We start from the raw sequence: 21,199 nt of genomic DNA, 5'->3' as shown, positions 1-21,199 counted from the left end.
GGACGTGCAGGCTCAGTGGCCATGGCTCACGGGCCTAGCCGCTCCGCGGCATGTGGGATCTTCCCGGACCGGGGCACGAATCCATGTCCCCTGCATTGGCAGGCAGACTCTCAAACACTGCTCCACCAGGGAAGCCCTGTACATCTGCTTTTAACCATTGAAAAAAAAAAAAAAAAAAAAAAAGGGTGCACTGTCCCGAAGTAAAGAATGTCCATTTTGAAGATAGGGATAAATGCCTCCCTTCCAGGGACTTCAAGTAGTAGTACTCCTTTGATGATAAGGCTCCCTTCCCGGGAGCCAAGGCCATACTGACTCACTGTGTGAGTCAGTGATCAGTCTTCGGCTGATCTTTTTTTTTTTGAAACTTTGAAGGAAATGTACCCCTGTCATGCTTGATGTTTTCTGTGTTTTCTGTTCTGACAAGATATAAACTATGCTGAAAACCATACTTCTTCAGAACAGTTCCTCAGAGCTATCTGACAGCCTGTCTTCTGGGCTATAATCCTCAGTTTGGCTTGAATAATACTCTTCTATTCTTATTACAGATTGGTTATTGATTGTTTACAGCATTGAGGGTATCTCCAGTGCAAATTTCGGATAAAGGATCGGTATCCAGAATATATAAGAAATTCCCCACCAAATCAACAGCAAAGAAAAAAATGTAAGCAACCTAACAGAAAAAGTCTAAAAAGCCAATAAATCTAGGAAAAAGATGATCAACCTTGCTGGTAATCAGAGAAATATTAATTGAAAAAACAACCATATACCATTTTCGATCCATCTAATAGACAACTGTTGTAAAGTCTGACAATACAAAGATGGTGAGAATGTGGTGGGAGGTTAAACTGATCCCACCATTTTGGAGAGCAATCTGACAATATATGGTGACGCTGCTGTGTATTCTCTATGCAGCAACAATTCATAATTGGTTTCAACTAAAGATACATTCTCTAGAGAAACTCACATATGTATAAGAATGTCTGTAGAAGGACTGTATAAAAGTAAAACATTTTAAAAAAAACAGCTTAAATGTTTATCAACAAGAGTTTGGATAGACCAATTTTAGTGTAGCCACATAATAGAATCTAATCATTGATGAGCATGAATAAACCAGATCTACATGTATCCATCTGGAAGATTTCAGAAATAATACTGATTCAGAAAAACAAGTTGCAGAAGAATATTGCCTGCGCGCGTGCCTGTGTGTGTGTGTAGGGAGAGAAAGAGTTTAGAAGTATGTAATACTATATATTGTTGAGATACATAAATCAAATACTGAAAAATGAGAAAGGCTCCAAAAGGCTACCATAGGGGACTGGTTAAATAAATTGGGAAACATAAATTCAATACGATTGTTTAAAAAGGATAAGGTAGATTAATGATGTCTTAAAAGTCCAAAATACAATAGGCAAAAGAATACAGAATACATCACTTATTATCCCCTTTTTTGTAAAATTAAACATGTCAGTAAATGAGTGGGAGTAGAAATTGAGTGTTGGGAGAGGAAGGTACACAAGCACCAAATCTCCAATGTTTACAGTAGGAAGTATAGAAAATGTCTAAAACTAGGGAAAGAGACCACTCAAGAAATAATGATAATGCAGGGGACGCGGGTTCACGCCCCGGTCCGGGAGGATCCCACATGCCGCGGAGCGGCTGGGCCCGTGAGCCATGGCCGCTGAGCCTGCGTGTCCGGAGCCTGTGCTCCACAACGGGAGAGGCCACAACAGTGAGATGCCCGCGTACCGCAAAAAAAAATAAAAAGTAAAAAAAACTAAAGTTCTCTTTGTTGTGTTGGGCTGTTGCTGTATGTAGCACATTTGTTTAGATGTCTTTGAAGGGGAGCAAAACGTGCCACCCCACAATGTCTCTTTGGCATGTGGATTGTTTGGAGCTGAAAACAGTCAAGGCAAAAGACTCAGGAAGAAACTTTGACCTTCCCCTAACTGCCTAAAGAATGTAGACAGAGGACCTGTCCAGGAAGAGGGCCATCACCCTAGATAACTATACTGTGAACTAGTTGTGTAGACTTAAACTTTGTGCTAACTAGAACACCCTGTCTTGTGGCCTATCCAACATGTACTGTACGTCTGCTCTAACCATTAAAGAAAAGGATATGTTGTCCCGAAGTAAAGAATGTCCATTTTGAAGATAGGGATAAATGCCTCCCTTCCAGGGACTTCAAGTAGTAGTACTCCTTTGATGATAAGGCTCCCTTCCCGGGAGCCAAGGCCATACTGACTCACTGTGTGAGTCAGTGATCAGTCTTCGGCTGATCTTTTTTTTTTTTGAAACTTTGAAGGAATGTACCCCTGTCATGCTTGATGTTTTCTGTGTTTTCTGTTCTGACAAGATATAAACTATGCTGAAAACCATACTTCTTCAGAACAGTTCCTCAGAGCTATCTGACAGCCTGTCTTCTGGGCTATAATCCTCAGTTTGGCTTGAATAATACTCTTCTATTCTTATTACAGATTGGTTATTGATTGTTTACAGCATTGAGGGTATCTCCAGTGCAAATTTCGGATAAAGGATCGGTATCCAGAATATATAAGAAATTCCCCACCAAATCAACAGCAAAGAAAAAAATGTAAGCAACCTAACAGAAAAAGTCTAAAAAGCCAATAAATCTAGGAAAAAGATGATCAACCTTGCTGGTAATCAGAGAAATATTAATTGAAAAAACAACCATATACCATTTTCGATCCATCTAATAGACAACTGTTGTAAAGTCTGACAATACAAAGATGGTGAGAATGTGGTGGGAGGTTAAACTGATCCCACCATTTTGGAGAGCAATCTGACAATATATGGTGACGCTGCTGTGTATTCTCTATGCAGCAACAATTCATAATTGGTTTCAACTAAAGATACATTCTCTAGAGAAACTCACATATGTATAAGAATGTCTGTAGAAGGACTGTATAAAAGTAAAACATTTTAAAAAAAACAGCTTAAATGTTTATCAACAAGAGTTTGGATAGACCAATTTTAGTGTAGCCACATAATAGAATCTAATCATTGATGAGCATGAATAAACCAGATCTACATGTATCCATCTGGAAGATTTCAGAAATAATACTGATTCAGAAAAACAAGTTGCAGAAGAATATTGCCTGCGCGCGTGCCTGTGTGTGTGTGTAGGGAGAGAAAGAGTTTAGAAGTATGTAATACTATATATTGTTGAGATACATAAATCAAATACTGAAAAATGAGAAAGGCTCCAAAAGGCTACCATAGGGGACTGGTTAAATAAATTGGGAAACATAAATTCAATACGATTGTTTAAAAAGGATAAGGTAGATTAATGATGTCTTAAAAGTCCAAAATACAATAGGCAAAAGAATACAGAATACATCACTTATTATCCCCTTTTTTGTAAAATTAAACATGTCAGTAAATGAGTGGGAGTAGAAATTGAGTGTTGGGAGAGGAAGGTACACAAGCACCAAATCTCCAATGTTTACAGTAGGAAGTATAGAAAATGTCTAAAACTAGGGAAAGAGACCACTCAAGAAATAATGATAAACATACTATCTAAAGAAATGGATGTAAATAGCAGAGAAAACAGTTTTGGAGTGAAAACCAGGGGAAGAGGAGACAGGCATGCTTGGCCTAGTAACTGACTTTTTAAAAAGATATATTTTGAGAAATAACTGGTTTGGTAGAAGGAGAAATATTTCTGCTTTTTTTTTTGAGATACAGTTTATGTTTACTATAAGTTTCAGGTGTATAACATAGTGATTCACAATTTTTAAAGGTTATATATTCATTTATATAAAGGTTATATTCCATAAAACCACAAAGATGTACTATTTGAAATAAAAATTAAATGTAAAAGAATATTCCGAGCTGAAGACTTCCCCTCCCACAGTGACAGAGCCTCTGGGTAGGTGATAGGCACAGTTTCTGGACCTCGAGCCCCGGCAGGTGTTCTGGGGCTTAGATAAGAAATTAGCTCAACGGAAGCATTTCCCGTCTGTCAACTGGCTGATCAGCTACAGCAAGTACATGCGTGCCTTGGATGAGTACTATGACAAACACTTCACAGAGTTTGTTCCTCTGAGGACCAAAGCTAAGGAGATTCTGCAGGAAGAAGAAGACTTGGCAGAAATTGTACAGCTTGTGGGAAAGGCTTCACTAGCAGAAACAGATAAAATCACTCTGGAGGTAGCAAAACTTATCAAAGATTTCCTTCAACAAAATGGATATACTCCTTATGACAGGTTCTGCCCATTCTACAAGATGGTAGGGATGCTGTCCAACATGATTGCATTTTATGATATGGCCCGCAGAGCTGCTGAAACCACTGCCCAGAGTGACAATAAAATCACATGGTCCATTATCCGTGAGCACATGGGGGAGATCCTCTATAAGCTTTCCTCCATGAAATTCAAGGATCCAGTGAAAGATGGTGAGGCAAAGATCAAGGCCGACTATGCACAACTTCTTGAAGATATGCAAAATGCATTCCGTAGCCTTGAAGATTAGAACTGATTACATTCCTCCTTTTCCACAGCAAGCTCTCATATGTGTATCAGAGTGACAATAAAATCACATGGTCCATTATCCGTGAGCACATGGGGGAGATCCTCTATAAGCTTTCCTCCATGAAATTCAAGGATCCAGTGAAAGATGGTGAGGCAAAGATCAAGGCCGACTATGCACAACTTCTTGAAGATATGCAAAATGCATTCCGTAGCCTTGAAGATTAGAACTGATTTCTTTCCTCCTTTTCCTCAGCAAGCTCTCATATGTGTATATTTTCCTAAATTTCTCATCTCAAACCCTTTGCTTCTTTATTGTGCAGCTTTGAGACTAGTGCCTATGCGTGTTATCATTTGTTTCCCTGTTTATTTGGTAGGTCTTATATAAAACAAACATTCCTTTGTTCCAGTGTTTGAAGGGCCTCCCTGATCCTTTCTCCAAAGTGGTGAATGTAGTAAATAGGATATACAATGGCTACACTACTGTAAACTTGTATGTAGGGTGACGTCTCTCCTTGTCCTACATTTGCCCTTTCCTCATCGCCATTAAATTGTAAACAGGACTACTGCGTGTACTCTCTTTGCAATGGATTTGGAATGGAAGGCCAGACTTCTACACATTTTGTCAGGTTCTTTGTGAAATGACTCAATATCTGTCTGGTAAAGTTATTTGCAGCTTAGCATTCTGCTAAGTAACCTGCTTTGTAGGAAATAATTACTTTTTAAAAACATGAATAATTAATGTTTCTATTATGTGTTGCTTCCCCCAGTATAAATCAAGAATATTTGTGGGAAACTGTTGAGAACTATACTGTTTTTAAAGCAGGCATTTGTGGGACTCAGCACAATAGATGAATCAGTGCCCTCTAAAAAAGTGAAAAAGGGGCTTCCCTGGTGGCGCGGTGGTTGAGAGTCCGCCTGCCGATGCGGGGGACACGGGTTCGTGCCCCGGTCCGGGAAGATCCCACATGCCGCGGAGCGGCTGGGCCCGTGAGCCATGGCCGCTGAGGCTGCGTGTCCGGAGCCTGCGCTCCGCGGCGGGAGAGGCCACAGCGGTAAGAGGCCCACATACCGCCAAAAAAAAAAAAAAAAAAAAAAGTGAAAAAGGAGCCAGGTGATCAAACTTAGATTAACATAATCTTGTTAAAGAATATTTTATTTCACTAGGAAAAATTCAGTTTCAAGGACTATTATAGTACATTACTAGGAAATTCTTTTAAAAATTACATTTAAAACAATCACCAAGAACTTGATCCACATCACACCCTCTTTTTTTTCCTCAAACATCGTAGAAGCCTAAGCTTCTGAGAATCATGTGGCAATGTGGTGGGCAGTAAAATGCCACAGAGAAGATATTTAGTAGTGGTTAAAGGCTGTTTGCACCTTTAAGGACCAACTGGGCTTTAGTGATACTTGGGGCCAGAGTGGCATTATGTTTTTACAAGATAATGACACGTGTCACATGTTTGTTTGTTTGATAATTGAATTTTTGAACAACCAGCTTCTTGATTGTAAAAAATATTATTCTTTCATGTGGTTTTTGATTCACTGGCTCAGAAGATTTCCCAGAATACCTGTAGCTGTAGCAGCATAACAGTTTCCATTCTGTTTCATAGGGATGAAGTTAATTCTTATATCTGTTGAAAACAGAATCTGGGTCATGTGAAAAAAAGATCATTTCTTCCTATCTTTTAAGTATATGTTTAAAAATAAAAGTTTCTGTGTTTGTATGATAAGGCACATTAGGTAATGTATTTCTTTTGGTCTGTTAAGGAAAGATGCAGTTAGAGAATTCAGTATGTTTGTTTAAATCCTTGCAGATTACATGTTCTTACAGTGGCCTGCTATTCAGGATAAGTATTCTGCCATGTATCTTTTTTTAACCTTTCAGAATATTGGAAGATAAAAATTGTGCAGTGATTTGTTGAGACGTGGATGTAATGGTGCTGCTAAATCAGTCTGCTTTCCAATGTGGCCTCCTACCCAGAGGCCCTAAGACCAGTGGAAATTAAAAGAATTTCAAACACTTTCAATTCCTACCTTAAACCTACCAGCAAACTAGGATTGTGTTAGTAATGAATGATATGACAAAGAAAGTTTGACCAAGTTTCTTTTGTGTTGTTCTGAATTTGCAGTGTACATTCTTACTCCTTTTTAAGAATGTTGATGTATGGGTGTGAAGATGCTAGAGAAACTTTGCTCAGAGCCTCACTGTAAGTGTCCCTTCACCCATATGTTGGTAGAATTTCACATTGGTCACTGATCATATTTCTTTAATAAGAATGTGTTAAAGTTAACAACAGTCTTTTAAAAAGATGATGCAGTTCTATATTTATTGTGCTGTGCCTGATCCTAAGTGGAGCCAGTTAACAAGTTTCATATGTATTTTTCCAGTGTTAAATCTCACACATTGTACCCTTTGGAAACCTCCTTCCATCCTGATGAACGAATAGAAGAGGTCATATATATTGCCTCCTTATCCTTGAGGTTTCACTATCTTTATGTTAAAAGTTGTGTATAATTGTTAAAATCTATGAAAGAATAAAAAGTGGATTTAAATTAAAAAAAAAAGAATATTCCATTATGAGTCACTTTCAAGGGGTACAAGTCTATCACTGAGAAATAGGATGAATTCTAAATCCTAGTTTATGATAAAAGTAAGCAAACAAGAAAACCCAGTAGGATTTTCAGAAAACCACAGAATTCAATGAGATTATTCCAATTTGAAGAGACTATATCAGTCAATACATTTTTAATGAGTGTCTGCAAATGTACCAGACACAGTCCTAAATATAATTCAAGTGGTAGTGAATAGAAAATAAACTCATAGGTAAAAGATTTTAGATTTTGATAAACGCTATGAAATAATAATAGAGAAATATGCAAAGAACACCAGGTAAGAAGGGAGGCACACCTGTTTTAGCTAGAATGACCAGCAAAGGCATGTATGTACAGGAGTTTTTTTTTTTGTTTTTTTTTTTTTTTTGCAGTACGCGGGCCTCTCACTGTTGTGGCCTCTCCCGTTGCGGAGCACAGGCTCCGGACGCGCACGCTCAGCGGCCATGGCTCACGGGCCCAGCCGCTCCGCGGCATGTGGGATCTTCCCGGACCGGGGCTCGAACCCGTATCCCCTGCATCGGCAGGTGGACTCTCAACCACTGCGCCACCAGGGAAGCCCTGTACAAGAGATATTTGACTGAGATCTAAACGATAAGGAATCAGTCATGATTCCTGATTACATGATTACTCAAGTTTTAGAGTAAAAATATACTAACCAGGGCTTCCGTGGTGACGCAGTGGTTCAGAGTCCACCTGCCGATGCGGGGGATACGGGTTCGAGCCCCGGTCCGGGAAGATCCCACATGCCGCGGAGCGGCTGGGCCCGTGAGCCATGGCCGCTGAGCGTGCGCGTCCGGACCTGTGCTCCGCAACGGGAGAGGCCACAACAGTGAGAGGCCCGCGTACCGCCAAAAAAAAAAAAAAACTAACCAGAAGGCAGAGCAAATGCAACGATACCGGGACTGGGATGAATTTAATGTATTCAAGGGACAGAAAGGTCAGTATGGCTAGAATAAAGTGAACCAGGGGTAGAATCAGAAAAATAACTTTAGAAAGAATTAACAGAGTTAAAGGTTTCACAAGGGAGTAGCTATGGCAGTGGTTTATAGAACATAAACTGGAAAAGATGAGACACGTCAGAAAAAGTAAAAATAGATAACAATGGCAGGAATAATTGTGAAAAGGAAGAGTGGGAAGCAGGTGTTAAGAGCATGAGAGGGATATGCTTCAAAGGAATTAGGGATTTTCAAGGAGAAAGATTCAAAGCAGCAACAGGAATAATAAGGAAGGTGGTCACCTAAGCCACCAACAGGCCTGAGGTGGAAGAAACCAGCTTCTCTTGAGAAGGTTATTGATTTCCGTAGTATGGTAAAGGCAATCAACCTGGGAGCAGGACACCTGGATCTAAATCCAGGCTCTAGCAATTACTATCTGTGTCATCTTGATGAGTCACCTAATCTCTCTTAGCTTCAGCCTCCTCAAGTATAAAATGGAGATACTTTACCTACTTCATGGGCTCTTATGAGGATTAAATGAAAAAACGAGGGTGAAAGTGCTTGGTATATAGAAAGTTAATTAAATATGACCGAAGTTTTTTGAATGAATGCGAGTAAAAAAGCTACTGAAACCATTAAAAAAAACCCGCACCACAGCAATGTCAATAATGCTAGCGAAAGCCTTTCATGGTAAACCTGTACTCAGGAAATACAGATATACAAAGTGGATGCAGGTGAGGCAGAAATAGGGACCTGGAAAGGTCAGGTGTTCTGAGGACCCAAGAGACGAGCGGTATTTGTCCCTTTTGCCAACGTCTGCGTTTATAGAACAAACATAACACACAGCATTCTCTTCATTTCAATTTCAATGAATGCAACAAAACACAAGTTCAACCCGAGTTCCACGTTGGAACACAAGACACTAAGAAATTCTATGTTCTTTGAAAATGACCTAAGTAACTCACTAGCAGAGCACGGTCAAGAGAAGTAAAACGGCCAGACACCAGCTCCCATATACACACATCTTCAAGGAGACTCAAGGAAAAACAAACTGCAACTCACTTTCTTAATGGCGACAATTTGGTTGGTGTTCTTGTCTCTGGCCTTGTAAACCGTGGCAAACTAGAGAGAAGAAGAGGAATAAAGTTAAGTTGGTGAGAGTTTTTTTGGTTTGTGTTTGCCTTTTTACTTTATTAGATTCGGGGAAGCAAGGAACCCAGGGTTCTTGGAAAAAACTCGCGGCAGCTTGAAACGTGGTGGGGCCGTCCACGTCCCGTTCCAGTCTATTCTTCGGAGAAGGCCGCTCAAGGTCTCATGTCCAGGGTGGGCAGAGGGGCCGCAGGAGGGGTCTGGGCAGCCTCCCGCAAGCAGAACGAGTAGCGTGGCCCGTCCGCTGCCTTCCACGACAAAACCCACGACAGTGTGAGGCGGCCCGGCGTTCCCCGCTCAGGGCCCTCCGAGCCCCGCCCGATAATCTCACCTGTCCCTCCCCGAGGAAGTCCAGTTTTTCATAACGCTTTGCTCGCGACTTCACGTCCACAGCCATCTGTCGGGCGGAGCTCGACTCCAGCTGAAGGGGGGGAGCTCCGAAGACAGCAAGAATTTAAAGCACCTTAAAGCCTCCCACAGCCACTTCCGCCCACTGAGCGCCGATGCTTCATTAGCTCCGCCCCCACTTCCGGGGTGGGCGGGGATGCTGTTAAGTAGGTCCGGCCGGAGCCCGCCCTAAGGGTGCGGCAAGAGGCAGGGCTGGAGGGCTCTTCTGCGCCGCACCCCGCCCCAGCACGTGACCGCAGATTGTACCGGAAGCGGCGTGGTCTCGGTTGTGGCTGTGTCACCCTGTTACCGTTTTAACTTAGATACTTTCTTCACTACCGAAGGCAGATTAGCGCTCTGATACGATGCTCTGTGTTCAGGATTTAATAGGTGTGTATGAGTGCGGAAGGCTCGGCCTTGTCTCTAATCTCGCTCTCTAGTTTTTGCTCAAGGGTGTCCTGTCACCATGGTTACTGTGGACGCCTAAAACGACAATTTCAGGTTACTTAAGCGAGTGCCCAGTTTTTAAGGGCTGATCAAGAGGCGTTCTTAGTCCTTTATGAAGAAGCACGTCTAGGCAAAGAAGTTCCAAGTCAACTGAACAATTTTGTGCTGTGGAACAGACTTCTGGCCATCAGTTTTCTACCCTATAAGGTGGAACTTGTAGACTACGTCATAGGTGGTTGCGAGGATTAAATGAAACTTGCACAAAGTTTAGACATAGTGCTCAATGGTTAACTGTGATCAGTACCCAACTTTGATTCTCATAAGTTTTCATACAAATCAACAATTAATTCATTTATTCAACGAATATATATTGAATGCTTACTATATGCCAGGCTCTGTTGCAGACTCTGAGAAATCAGCAGGGGAAAAACAAATATCAGTGCCTTCCAATGGGAGGAGATAATTAAAATACGCTGTGATACATAGTGATAAGTGCTACAGAGATAATAAAGCTGGGAAAGGGGATAGATAGTAGGGTTTGTGATTTTAAATAGGGTGGTACCAGAAAGACATTACTGAAAAGCCACTGCAGAGTTTTGAGCAGACAAGTGATATTGGGCTTAATGTTTTAAAACTCGCCCTTTGACTGTTGTGAGAGATTACACTGTAAACTTAGAGGGGCAAGGAAAACCAAGAAAGCCAGTTAAAGAATTATTGCAGGAATCCAGATGGTTGTATTGAGGGTACCAGTTTGGCTTCTAGCCAATACGATTTGCTGACAGACTGGACATGGGTTGTGGGGGAAGAAAAGGATAATTCTAAGGTTTTGAGCTGGAGCATTTGATGCTTCTAAGAGTTGAGAATCCTGATTTTCAGAGTTATGTTGAAGAAGGCAGCAGAATACAAAAACTCATAACTTACTCAAGGTAATACAGTGTAAAGGATGAGTCCTTACTCTGGATCTTGGCTACCTGCATATGAATACTGGCCCCACCACTATTCATTTACTAGGTTTATGATTTGGGTAAATTACTTAACCTTTCTTTTTTTTTTATTTTTTTATTTTTATTTTTTTTGTGGTACGTGGGCCTCTCACTGTTGTGGCCTCTCCCATTGCGGAGCACAGGCTCTGGACGCGCAGGCTCAGCGGCCATGGCTCACGGGCCCAGCCGCTCTGCGGCATGTGGGATCTTCCCGGATCGGGGCACGAACCCGTGACCCTGCATCGGCAGGCGGATTCTCAACCACTGCGCCACCAGGAAAGCCCTACTTAACCTTTCTGTTGCTAGTTTCTTCTGTAATAGGACCTACTCACTGGGTTGCTGTAAGGCTTAAATGACTGCACACGTCAGAAACCCTTAGAATACTGTCTGACAGTGTGCAGTTTGTTAGCCATCACATAACTATTACTGGTCACCTTCCAGCTCTTTGTCACTACTTGGGTCTTTATTGAACGCTGATTTATTCATTAAGCACAATTCTCCTATGTTGCAGAAAACATACCATCTCTACCACTTATATCTCTTAATTGTGGCAAGTCATACCTAGTGATATATGGTGTCATGTGACTTAGGTCATCGTTCCTTCTAAAAGACATCACTGTTAATAGTAATCTAACCTCACTTGTAGTAGAAACAAGCTAAATAGTGAGCTAAATTTGAGGCTTGAGGTTCCCAAGTGTGCCATGTCATATGAATTGATAATCACATTATACCATGCTGCTGACAAGTAAATTCCTATATTGGGACATTTTAAATAGGGTAACAAAGGCAATGTTTAAGTGATATTCTGGGTTCATTAGGGCACTGTATAAATATAAAATACCATTCAGCATCTGTATAGCATTTTACAGTTAAGAAAGCGCTTTCACACACCAGTAGTAGCCAGCTTCCAAGATGGCCCTAATGATTCTTGCCTTCTGGTATTAATGAACTTGTGTAGTTTCCTCACACAATGAAACAGGCTGTTGTGTGTGACTAATAGAGCATTGCAGAAATGAATGTGTATAACTTGAGTCTAGATCATAAAGAGGTATTGCTGCTTCTGCCTGTACACTTGGATCATTTGCTCTGGGGGAAGTCAGCCATTATGTCATGAATTCATTCAGGCAGCCCAGTGGAGAAGCCTAGGTGGAGGGGAACTGAGGCCTCCTGCCAACAGCCAGCATCAACCTGCCAGCTATGTGAGTGAGCTATCTTGGAGATGGATGGTCCAGCCCCAGTGAAACCTTCAGATAACTGCAGCCCCAGGTGGCATTGATTGCAACCTCATGAGAAACACTGAGCAGAACTGCCCTGCCAAGCTGCCCCAGAATTCCTGACCCAGAGAAACCATGAGCTATTGAGTGTTGTTTTCAGCCACTAAATTCGGGGGTGATTTGTTACAACGTAGTAGACAATACACTAATTTGATCCTGCCTATCACACTGTATAGTACTGGAGAAAAAACTGCAAGTTGGACAAACTGAGCAATTTGCTAACGGTTACAGATACTTAAGTGTTTAACTCCTAAATGAAAACACAAGCTATTTACTCAATAAGTCAAGCCCAAATTCTTTCTATGACACAATCCTCCTTGGGAGCTCATCCTATGACAGAAATTCCCACTAACATCCTTTTGCCATACCTCTAGTCATAAATTCTGTAAAAGTGATATATTTTTTCATTGGAACTTTCATGGCAGCAGCTGTAGTAAAGGTGGTCCTCAGACGGTTCCAGTATTGGGGTTTCTAACTGCTGGCCCACAGCATTACTCAAGCCACTCTTCATTTCCTGCACCTACTCTGTTTCTGAGAGCAAAAAAATTGCCTTGGGCTTCCTTTTACTGAAATGAGAAAGCTAAGGAGAAAAAAGAGAATAGTGCTAGTTTTTAAGAAATTTTTCCAAGTATATTTTTGAAATAATAAAAAAGAAATCATGAGTCATGTACTTCTCATGAGTTACCAGAATAGCTCATTGCTAGCACCAAACTCCTATTTCACATTCGAGTTGGGCAACATTTATACTAGGCCACAATACAGAATTTACACGAAAAGCAGATCAACTCTGAAATAGTAAAAAAGAAAAAAAAGTATAAAGATTAATCCATACACAACTGGGCAAATACAAAAACGTACTCAACAATGCTACTGTGTCTATTACTCATGAGTTACCCTTACTATTAGGGATGACTTCTTTAACGCATATTCTAGAAATCATCAAAGGTATAGAAGAGAATTTATTTCACTTTGTGAGGCTTTACTTTCACAAACATACATACCCTTGGCACAGGAAGAGCCTATTAAAATTCTGTAAATTGCCTTAATAAGGTGAATAGGTTGATTTTATCAGGCTTTCGGACAATGAAGTTTGAGAAGGTTTATGATTATAGGCTTTGTACACATGATCACAATCAAAACAGTAAAATAAACCAAAGAATAAGACTTTCTTAACACCCCTAAAAACATAATAACTTAAAATTTCTGGTCAAATGTTATTCCTATGCTATATTCATTTTGATCTCTTATTTTCCATTTTATACTCTGACATTTTTTTCTGAACACAGTTTACATAATCTTTTGTGTTAACTCCCTAGTCTTAATACCACAAAGGCATCTGTTTTACCATGACTGTATTTTTATTAGAGTACGATATGCTTATTGAGCCAGTTATTCTCCAGTAACTTTGTGAATGCAAAAACACTGAGAGAATTAAGAACAAATAATGGAGTCATTATTTCACTGATCCTTATCCAATTCCAGGAAAATTACTTCCAGAAAGCTGCAATTCTGCCAGATATATTCTTTCCATGTTTAAACAGAAACTGAGAAGTGAAATTATGGTAAACCTATGATTGTTCACTAGACATTGTGTACTTTTAATAGTTCAACACTGTAATGCTTGATAATTTGATTATTTGAGTAAATTAATAGGCTAACATTTTAAAATGTATACTTTAATAAGTATAAAGTATATAAACAATCAGGTAAGCTTGTGGAGAAGCTGACCAAGATACATAAATTAGGAGATACAAGTGTCCATCTAAATTTTCTATACTTCTTTTTTTTTTTTTTTTTACAGAAATTTTATTAAAGTTGTTTAATGTACAATTTCTCATTTGTCATTCTGGAAGTCCTTCATTGTAAAGACTCTTTGTCTGATTAAACAAACAGCAGCCACATTGTCAGTGATTATTCTGGACCTCCACGCTGAAAAGGAAGAAATAAAGCAGTAAGATTAGGTGTTTCATTTACAAAGAAGTGTTTTCATGGCCACTATACAAATTTGAAACATTTTAAGCAAATGATCTTTAGGTTTTAAAAACAATTTCAGATTTTTCATAGCTTTTGGGCACTCCTATCAATGTTATAAAGAATTTCAGATCTGAAGGGGACTCAAGGTTGATGTAGATCAATGGTCCTCAAATTTCTTGGTCATTTACACTCTAAAAAATCAATGAGGGGGCTTCCCTGGAGGCGCAGTGGTTAAGAATCTCCCTGCCGATGCAGGGGACACAGGTTCGAGCCCCGCTCCGGGAAGATCACAAATGCCGCAAAGCAACTAAGCCCACGCACCACGACTGCTCAGCCTGTGCTCTAGAGCCTGCAAGCCACAACTACGGAGTCCATGCACCACAACTACTGAAGCCTGCGCGCCTAGAGCCCATGCTCAGCAACAAGAGAAGCCACCGCAATGAGAAGCCCCCACTTGCCGCAACTAGAGAAAGCCCGTGCACAGCAACGAAGACCCAACGCAGCCAAAAAAAAATTAATTAAAAAAAAAATTAATGAGGACCCTAAAGAGCTTTTTTCCATGGGGTATATATATTTTGCTATTTACCATACTATACTTCTACACATATATTCCTTCATGCACATTTACTGAGGGCTCGAACATCGTTTATTTCTCACAGTCCAGGCCTACATGACCATCCCTGTCTTAGCTATGGACACACCTTGACAAGACAATGGGAAGAACATGAAAATCAGCAATATGAAACTCCAAAGCCAATAACGTTGAGGTGTTTTCCACAGTATTGGGATAAAGAGCAACAACGTACTTGGATAAATTCAATTTCTTCTTGAGATACAAGTTTCCTTCTGTACTTCTGAGGTAAAGTTTTTATTATCTCTGCAGTGTCTGGTGGACCCTGATGCATCAGCCAGTCTGGCGATTTACTTCCCTTAGAATGCTGTGAAATTGAAGAAGCGTGAGATGGTAGTCCTGTTGATCTCAGAACTTCTGACACTGAAATTAAAAAAAAAAAAAAAAAAAAATATATATATATATAGGAATTGTTCAGTGTCTTAAAATACTATTTTGAATTATCTATCATTAAATAATCAAGTTATTCTTAAAATGATAAGTATTACAATCCAAGAGATAAGTATTATAGAATAACTTAGTTGGGTAGCTATATATAGTTTCATAAAGTTCTTTTTAAAGCAAATGAGGTAGTTTTAAGTGAATGAATTACTAAATTGAAGAATGAGTTCATAAAATAATGAAATTTCTAGGTATTGGAGTTCAACCCGTATGGATAACTTACATTACTTAAATTTTGCCATATGGTAGAGATTACAGGTAATACCATACAATGGAGAATAAGAAAGTTGGTAAATGCAGATGAGATTTGTTTTTTCCATACTTGTTTGTCACCTATATCTTAATTTTTCAAGAGTTACAATAAGTTAAAAATATCCATAAAAAATTTGTTAAAATTCTCCCTGAATTAAAGGTCAAGTATCTTATAATTAAAGACAGTGACAGAGCAGTAAGAGAAAAACAGACCTTGTTCAGAATCTTCAGTTACTTTAATAGGCAATGATTGTTAAGTTCTAAGGCAATCCAAGAAATATTTACTGCCTGAATGAACGGATAAATCAGTGAATGAAAGAAAAGAAGGTTAGCTGGGAGAGAAATATAGGAATGGTGGTTATTCATCATTATCTCTGCAAATATAAGCATGGGAGATTCTTCTGAAGGACAGAAGGTGGAACAAAAATTCCCATATATAAACACAGTATCATTAAAAATTCAGAAATATCTACTGTCAAGTTACTACTTTTTTACAAGGAGGTAATAGAAAGTTAGTTAATGCAACCTAACATACCATTGTGATCTAAGCTACTATTGTCTAACTGATTCTAAAATGAGAAATATTGTGTATAATAGAATATTCATGTATAAATCTGCATGTACACATTTTTTTAGTATAAATAAACTACAGCTTACCACTGGGTTTAGGATTGTCTCTTCTGTCAGGGAACCTTATTAATGGAGTATGTGGCTTGACTACCTAAAGGAAAAATAAAATGCATGAAAAAGAAATGAAGCACTAAAATAACCTCATTTACTACATAAGAAATAGTCTAATGAACCTCACAAGCAGATGCCTTTTATTAGTACCTGACAGCAACTTTAAATTTAACTATTTTAAATTTTACTCTTTCCCAACAAGGATAGCTAGTCTATGAACTATTATCTTATCTGATATTCATAAGAACTTTGTACTTTATACATCACAAGATATTTTAGGGCTTCCCTGGTGGCGCAGTGGTTGAGAATCTGCCTGCCAGTGCAGGGGACACAGGTTCGAGCCCTGGTCTGAGAAGATCCCACATGCCACGGAGCAACTGGGCCCGTAAGCCACAACTACTGAGCCTGCATGTCTGGAGCCTGTGCTCCACAACAAGAGAGGCCACGACAGTGAGAGGCCCGCACACTGCAATGAAAAGTGGCCCCCGCTCGCCACAACTAGATAAAGCCCTCGCACAGAAATGAAGACCCAACACAGCCAAAAATATAAATTAATAAATTAATTTTTAAAAAAAAGATGGGTTTGTCAAAAAAAAAAGATATTTTACTGTACTGCCTACTGACCTCAACACAACCCTATAAGGTGACAAGGATTTTATGTTGCATGACTTCTAAATCACCCTGTTGATTGGTAAGAATTGGAAGTTTCCTGACTTGTATTGAGTGTTGTTTCTCTACTATGTTAATACCTAGTGGTTTAGAATAGGATAAAAAGCATATTGAAAATTAGGTAATCAAAAAAATACTTTTTCTGACTACAAAAGTAACACATGTTCTGTGTAAAAAATTTGGAAAAAACACAGAAAAGCAAAAAGAAGAAACACCATCTATAAGCCAAAACCCACATAAAATAGATTTAAACCTTTGATAGCCCTTGATTCAGCCTTTTTCCTATACCCATAGAAATACATGTATTTAGAACACTGTTTTTAATAAGATATTTGAAGAGTATTAATGTTTTATCCCTAAAATTCCAGTTAATGCTACAGAGGAGCTTAAGCAGAACTTTCAGTATGAAATCTTCTGAATATATATAAAATGCCGAGACTCTAATAAACAGAGCACTATTTTTTACTAACGTAATCTGTAAGTTGCTGTGTAACTAGTGAGACAGGTGTGTGTTTATCTGCAATATATTTGTATATATGTACTACACATTACACATTTTATATGAGTACAGAAGCAAATAGGCTTGTAGGGATGGGTCTGAAAACTAACCACCATAATTCTGCTGCTGTGAGAAAATGCTGGAAGATAGTTGTCTCCCTAAGCATAAAAGCATGTTCACATCTTTCGTGTTAAAAAAACAAACCTCACTCCATCTAGTACCTGTTTCTTTTCATAGCCAGGCTTCTTGGAAGAGTCTTCTTTCCTTCCTATAGTCCCAAGCTTTTCAGGATAAACTTCAAACTCGCACTTGGCACACACAGGCCCATCATGATCAGGCCTCTCCCTACCTCTCTAGCCTCATTCCCCACCACTGTACCTTTCACTCCAGGTATTCTGAAGTACTTTTCATTTCCCTAACTCCTCATACCGTTTCCATCCCCATTCAATCTACAGCTTGTGTGCTCTGCCACGAATCTCTCCCAGGTCCCACCCCGCTTCCATGCCTCCACTTTCATCTGACTGCTTACCTTTGAAAACAGCTCAACTGTCACTCCTCTCTAAGAAGATTCCCGATTCCTAAATCTGATTTTAAAACTCCTCCTGTGTTTCCACAGCAACCTGAACATCTTAAGAATATTGTGTAGAGGACAGTAAATGAACCAATGATTACAGGAGAGCAAAGCTCCTGGAAAGGGAGAGATGGAAAATTAAGTACTTCTGCAGCAGTAGCCAGTATGTAGTAAATGCTCAGCAAACATTTGACAAATGAGTGAATAGACCATTTGTAAGGAAGGGCTAACTGTATAGGTATATAAGTATATATACACACACTTAAACAAATGTACATACACCAGAGAGAAAGAATCCATTTCAACATTGCTTTTGTACACTTAGAAATATACCCATATAGATTAAATTCCCACAGTTTGGTATGCCCCCTTTTTAAGAGACAATTTTAAAAATACATAAAAGTAGACGGAGTAGTAAAATAAACCCTGATAAACACATCACACAATTTCAACAGGAATCAATCTTATTTCATCAACCCTCTCCCATTAAACAAATCCTAGTCATCTCATCTCATCTGTTAATACCATCTACATGTATCATTAGCAGAAAAGGATTTTGGTTAAACCATAATCCCAGTACTTTTCCCACACTTAACAAAAATAATTCTTTAATATCATCTATTATTTAGCTATGCTCAAATTTTCCTGTCTCAAAATTGTCTTTTTTAAACTCTAAATGTAAATACAAAGAGAAACAAATAAGTCTGTCAATTAGTTGAGCAGCTTATAACTAAGGAAAAAAAAGAAGCTAATCCAAATAACTTTCATAGTGCTTGGACTATATACCTTCAGTCTAAAGACAAAAAGAAATACAAAGAAATCCTGAACTTTTTACTTAGTAAGTTGGTTGTATAGATATAGCTATACATATTGTATATATTGTAGGACTAAGCAAATGAGTATATACATATATTGATGTTTGGGGAAGGCAGGGATTTCCCTGTGAGAGAAAGAAAATACAAATATGGGATGAGGGAAGAAGGCAAGGAAGAATACTGTAGTGTTAAGACTGGAATCTGAGGGAATCAGTAGGAAGTCATGATAAATGCCATGAGTTTATTCAACCAGCCCCCTGTTAATTTGGGTTGTTAATCTGAGTCATTTCCAATCTTCTTCCAGTTCTCATATACCACTGGGCACACCCCCACTCACCCCACCCTCCAGCATTCCTCACTATGGACATCTCCCACCAGAGTATTCTATTTGTTACAAATGATGAAACTATATTAACACGTCATTATCACCCAAGGTTTTACATTAGAGTTCATCCTTGGTGTTGTACATTCTATGGGTTTTGACAAATGTACAATGACATATTCACTATTATAGCATCTTCTGTGTTCTGCCTACTCATCCCTTCTTTCCCCAATCTCTGGCAACCACTGATCTGTTTACTGTCTCCATAGTTTTGCCTTTTCCAGAATGTCATGCAGATGGAATCATACAGCATGTAGCCTTTTCAGGTTGGCTTCTTTCATTTAGTAATATGCATGTATGTTTCTTCCATGATGTTTTTTCCTGGCTTGGTAGCTTATTTCTTTTTGAAATAACATTATAAATTATATTTGTATAATATACAAATATATAATTATATAATAATATAATATTACAATAATATAATATTGTGTTGAATAATATTACATTGTCTGGATGTACTACAGTTTATTTATCCATTCACCTACTGAAAGACATCTTGGTGGTTTCCAAGTTTGGGCAATTATAAATGAAGCTGCTATAAACATCCATGTGCAGGTTTTTGTTTGGACATAAGTTTTCAATTCATGTGGGTAGAAGTGCGATTGTTCAACCATATGGTAAAAGTATGTTTAGTTGTGTAAGAAACTGCCAAACTGCCTTCCGAAGTGGCTATAGCACTTTGCATTCTCAACAGCAGTGAATGAGAGTTCCATTGCTCCACTTCCTTGTCAGCATTTGGTGGTGTCAGTATTCTGGGTTTCAGCCATTCTAATAGGTATATAGAGGTGTCTTACTGTTGTTTTAATTTGCAATTAATTCCCTAATGACTATGATGTTGAACATCTTTTCATATGATTGTCATCTGTATATCTTCTTTGATGAGGTGTTTGTTCAGCTCTTTTGCCTATTTTTTAGTCAGGCTGTTTTCATTGTTGACTTTCATTTTTTTTAAAAATAAATTTATTTATTATTTTTGGCTGTGTTGGGCCTTCGTTGCTGTGCGCAGGCTTCCTCTAGTTGCAGGTGAGCGTGGGCTCCTCATTGCGATGGCTTCTCTTGTTGCAGAGCACGTGCTCTAGGGCGTATGAGCTTCAGTAGTTGTGGTTCATGGGCTCTAGAGCGCAGGCTCAGTAGCTGTGGTGCATGGGCTTAGCTCCTCCACGGCATGTGGGATCTTCCCGGACCAGGGCTCGAACCCATGTCCCCTGCATTGGCAGGCAGATTCTTAACCACTGTGCCACCAGGGAACTTTTAAGAGTTCTTTATATATCTTGAATAACATCCTTTATTAGATATTCTTTTTGCAAATATTTTCTCCCAATCTGTGGCTTGTCTTCTCATTCTCTTCACAGTGTCTTTTGCAGACCAGAAGGTTTTAATTTTAATGACATCCAGTTTATCAATTATTTCTTTCATGGATTGTGCATTTGGTGTTGTATTTAAAAAGTCACTGCCAAACACAAGATCATCTAAGTTTTCTTCTCTGTTATCTTCTAGAAGTTTTATAGTTTTCCACTTTACATATAGGCCTATGATCCATTCTGAGTTAATATTTGTGAAGGGTATAAGGTCTGTGTCTAGATTCATGTTTTGCAAGTGGATGTCTAGTTGTTCCAGCACCATTTATTGAAAAGACTATCTTTTCTCTATTGTATTGCCTTTGCTTCTTTGTCAAAGATCAGTTGACTATCCTGTTATTTCTACCTTTCTAAGTCTCTTAGTTTTAGCTGTGCCTCATATATAGCATAGCATTGAATATTCATTTGTTGGCCAATCTGAGAATACTTTTAAAAGGGCAGTTAGACCATTTAAATTTATAGATATAACTCACAAGTTTGGTGTATTTTCTGTCATATCATATGATTATTTAAATATAAAGTCCTGGGCTTCCCTGGTGGCGCAGTGGTTGAGAGTCCGCCTGCCGATGCAGGGGACACGGGTTCGTGCCCCGGTCTGGGAGGATCCCACATGCCGCGGAGCGGCTGGGCCCGTGAGCCATGGCC

The 21,199-nt window shown here is 39.1% G+C and overlaps 2 protein-coding genes across 3 annotated transcripts in view; both read right to left on the bottom strand.

Annotated features, from left to right (window-relative positions):
* The window catches only part of CDK7 (cyclin dependent kinase 7), a 34,132-nt gene extending 24,424 nt beyond the window's left edge, over positions 1 to 9,708 (bottom strand). Inside the window, exons 1-2 of one of the 2 annotated variants that reach the window (XM_007129935.2) lie at positions 9,522 to 9,708; positions 9,104 to 9,163 (exon numbers count right to left, since the gene is read on the bottom strand). In XM_007129935.2, coding sequence (XP_007129997.1) covers positions 9,104 to 9,163; positions 9,522 to 9,587 — 126 coding nt within the window. In that variant the 5' untranslated portion in view covers positions 9,588 to 9,708. The remainder of the gene's footprint in view (positions 1 to 9,103; positions 9,164 to 9,521) is intronic. The other variant, XM_024123423.2, reaches the window with a different exon arrangement.
* A 3,514-nt stretch (positions 9,709 to 13,222) lies between these two features.
* Positions 13,223 to 21,199, bottom strand: part of KGD4 (alpha-ketoglutarate dehydrogenase subunit 4) — a 13,466-nt gene continuing 5,489 nt past the window's right edge. Inside the window, exons 2-4 of the mRNA XM_007129933.4 lie at positions 16,237 to 16,300; positions 15,062 to 15,249; positions 13,223 to 14,210 (exon numbers count right to left, since the gene is read on the bottom strand). Of these exons, the coding sequence (XP_007129995.1) occupies positions 14,193 to 14,210; positions 15,062 to 15,249; positions 16,237 to 16,300 (270 nt within the window). The 3' untranslated portion in view covers positions 13,223 to 14,192. The remainder of the gene's footprint in view (positions 14,211 to 15,061; positions 15,250 to 16,236; positions 16,301 to 21,199) is intronic.

This window comes from Physeter macrocephalus, chromosome 8, assembly GCF_002837175.3.
Source record: "Physeter macrocephalus isolate SW-GA chromosome 8, ASM283717v5, whole genome shotgun sequence".
Lineage (NCBI taxonomy): Eukaryota > Metazoa > Chordata > Mammalia > Artiodactyla > Physeteridae > Physeter > Physeter macrocephalus.
The sequence above is the reverse complement of the archived record's forward strand: the minus strand, read 5'-3'. Positions and strand labels throughout refer to the sequence as shown.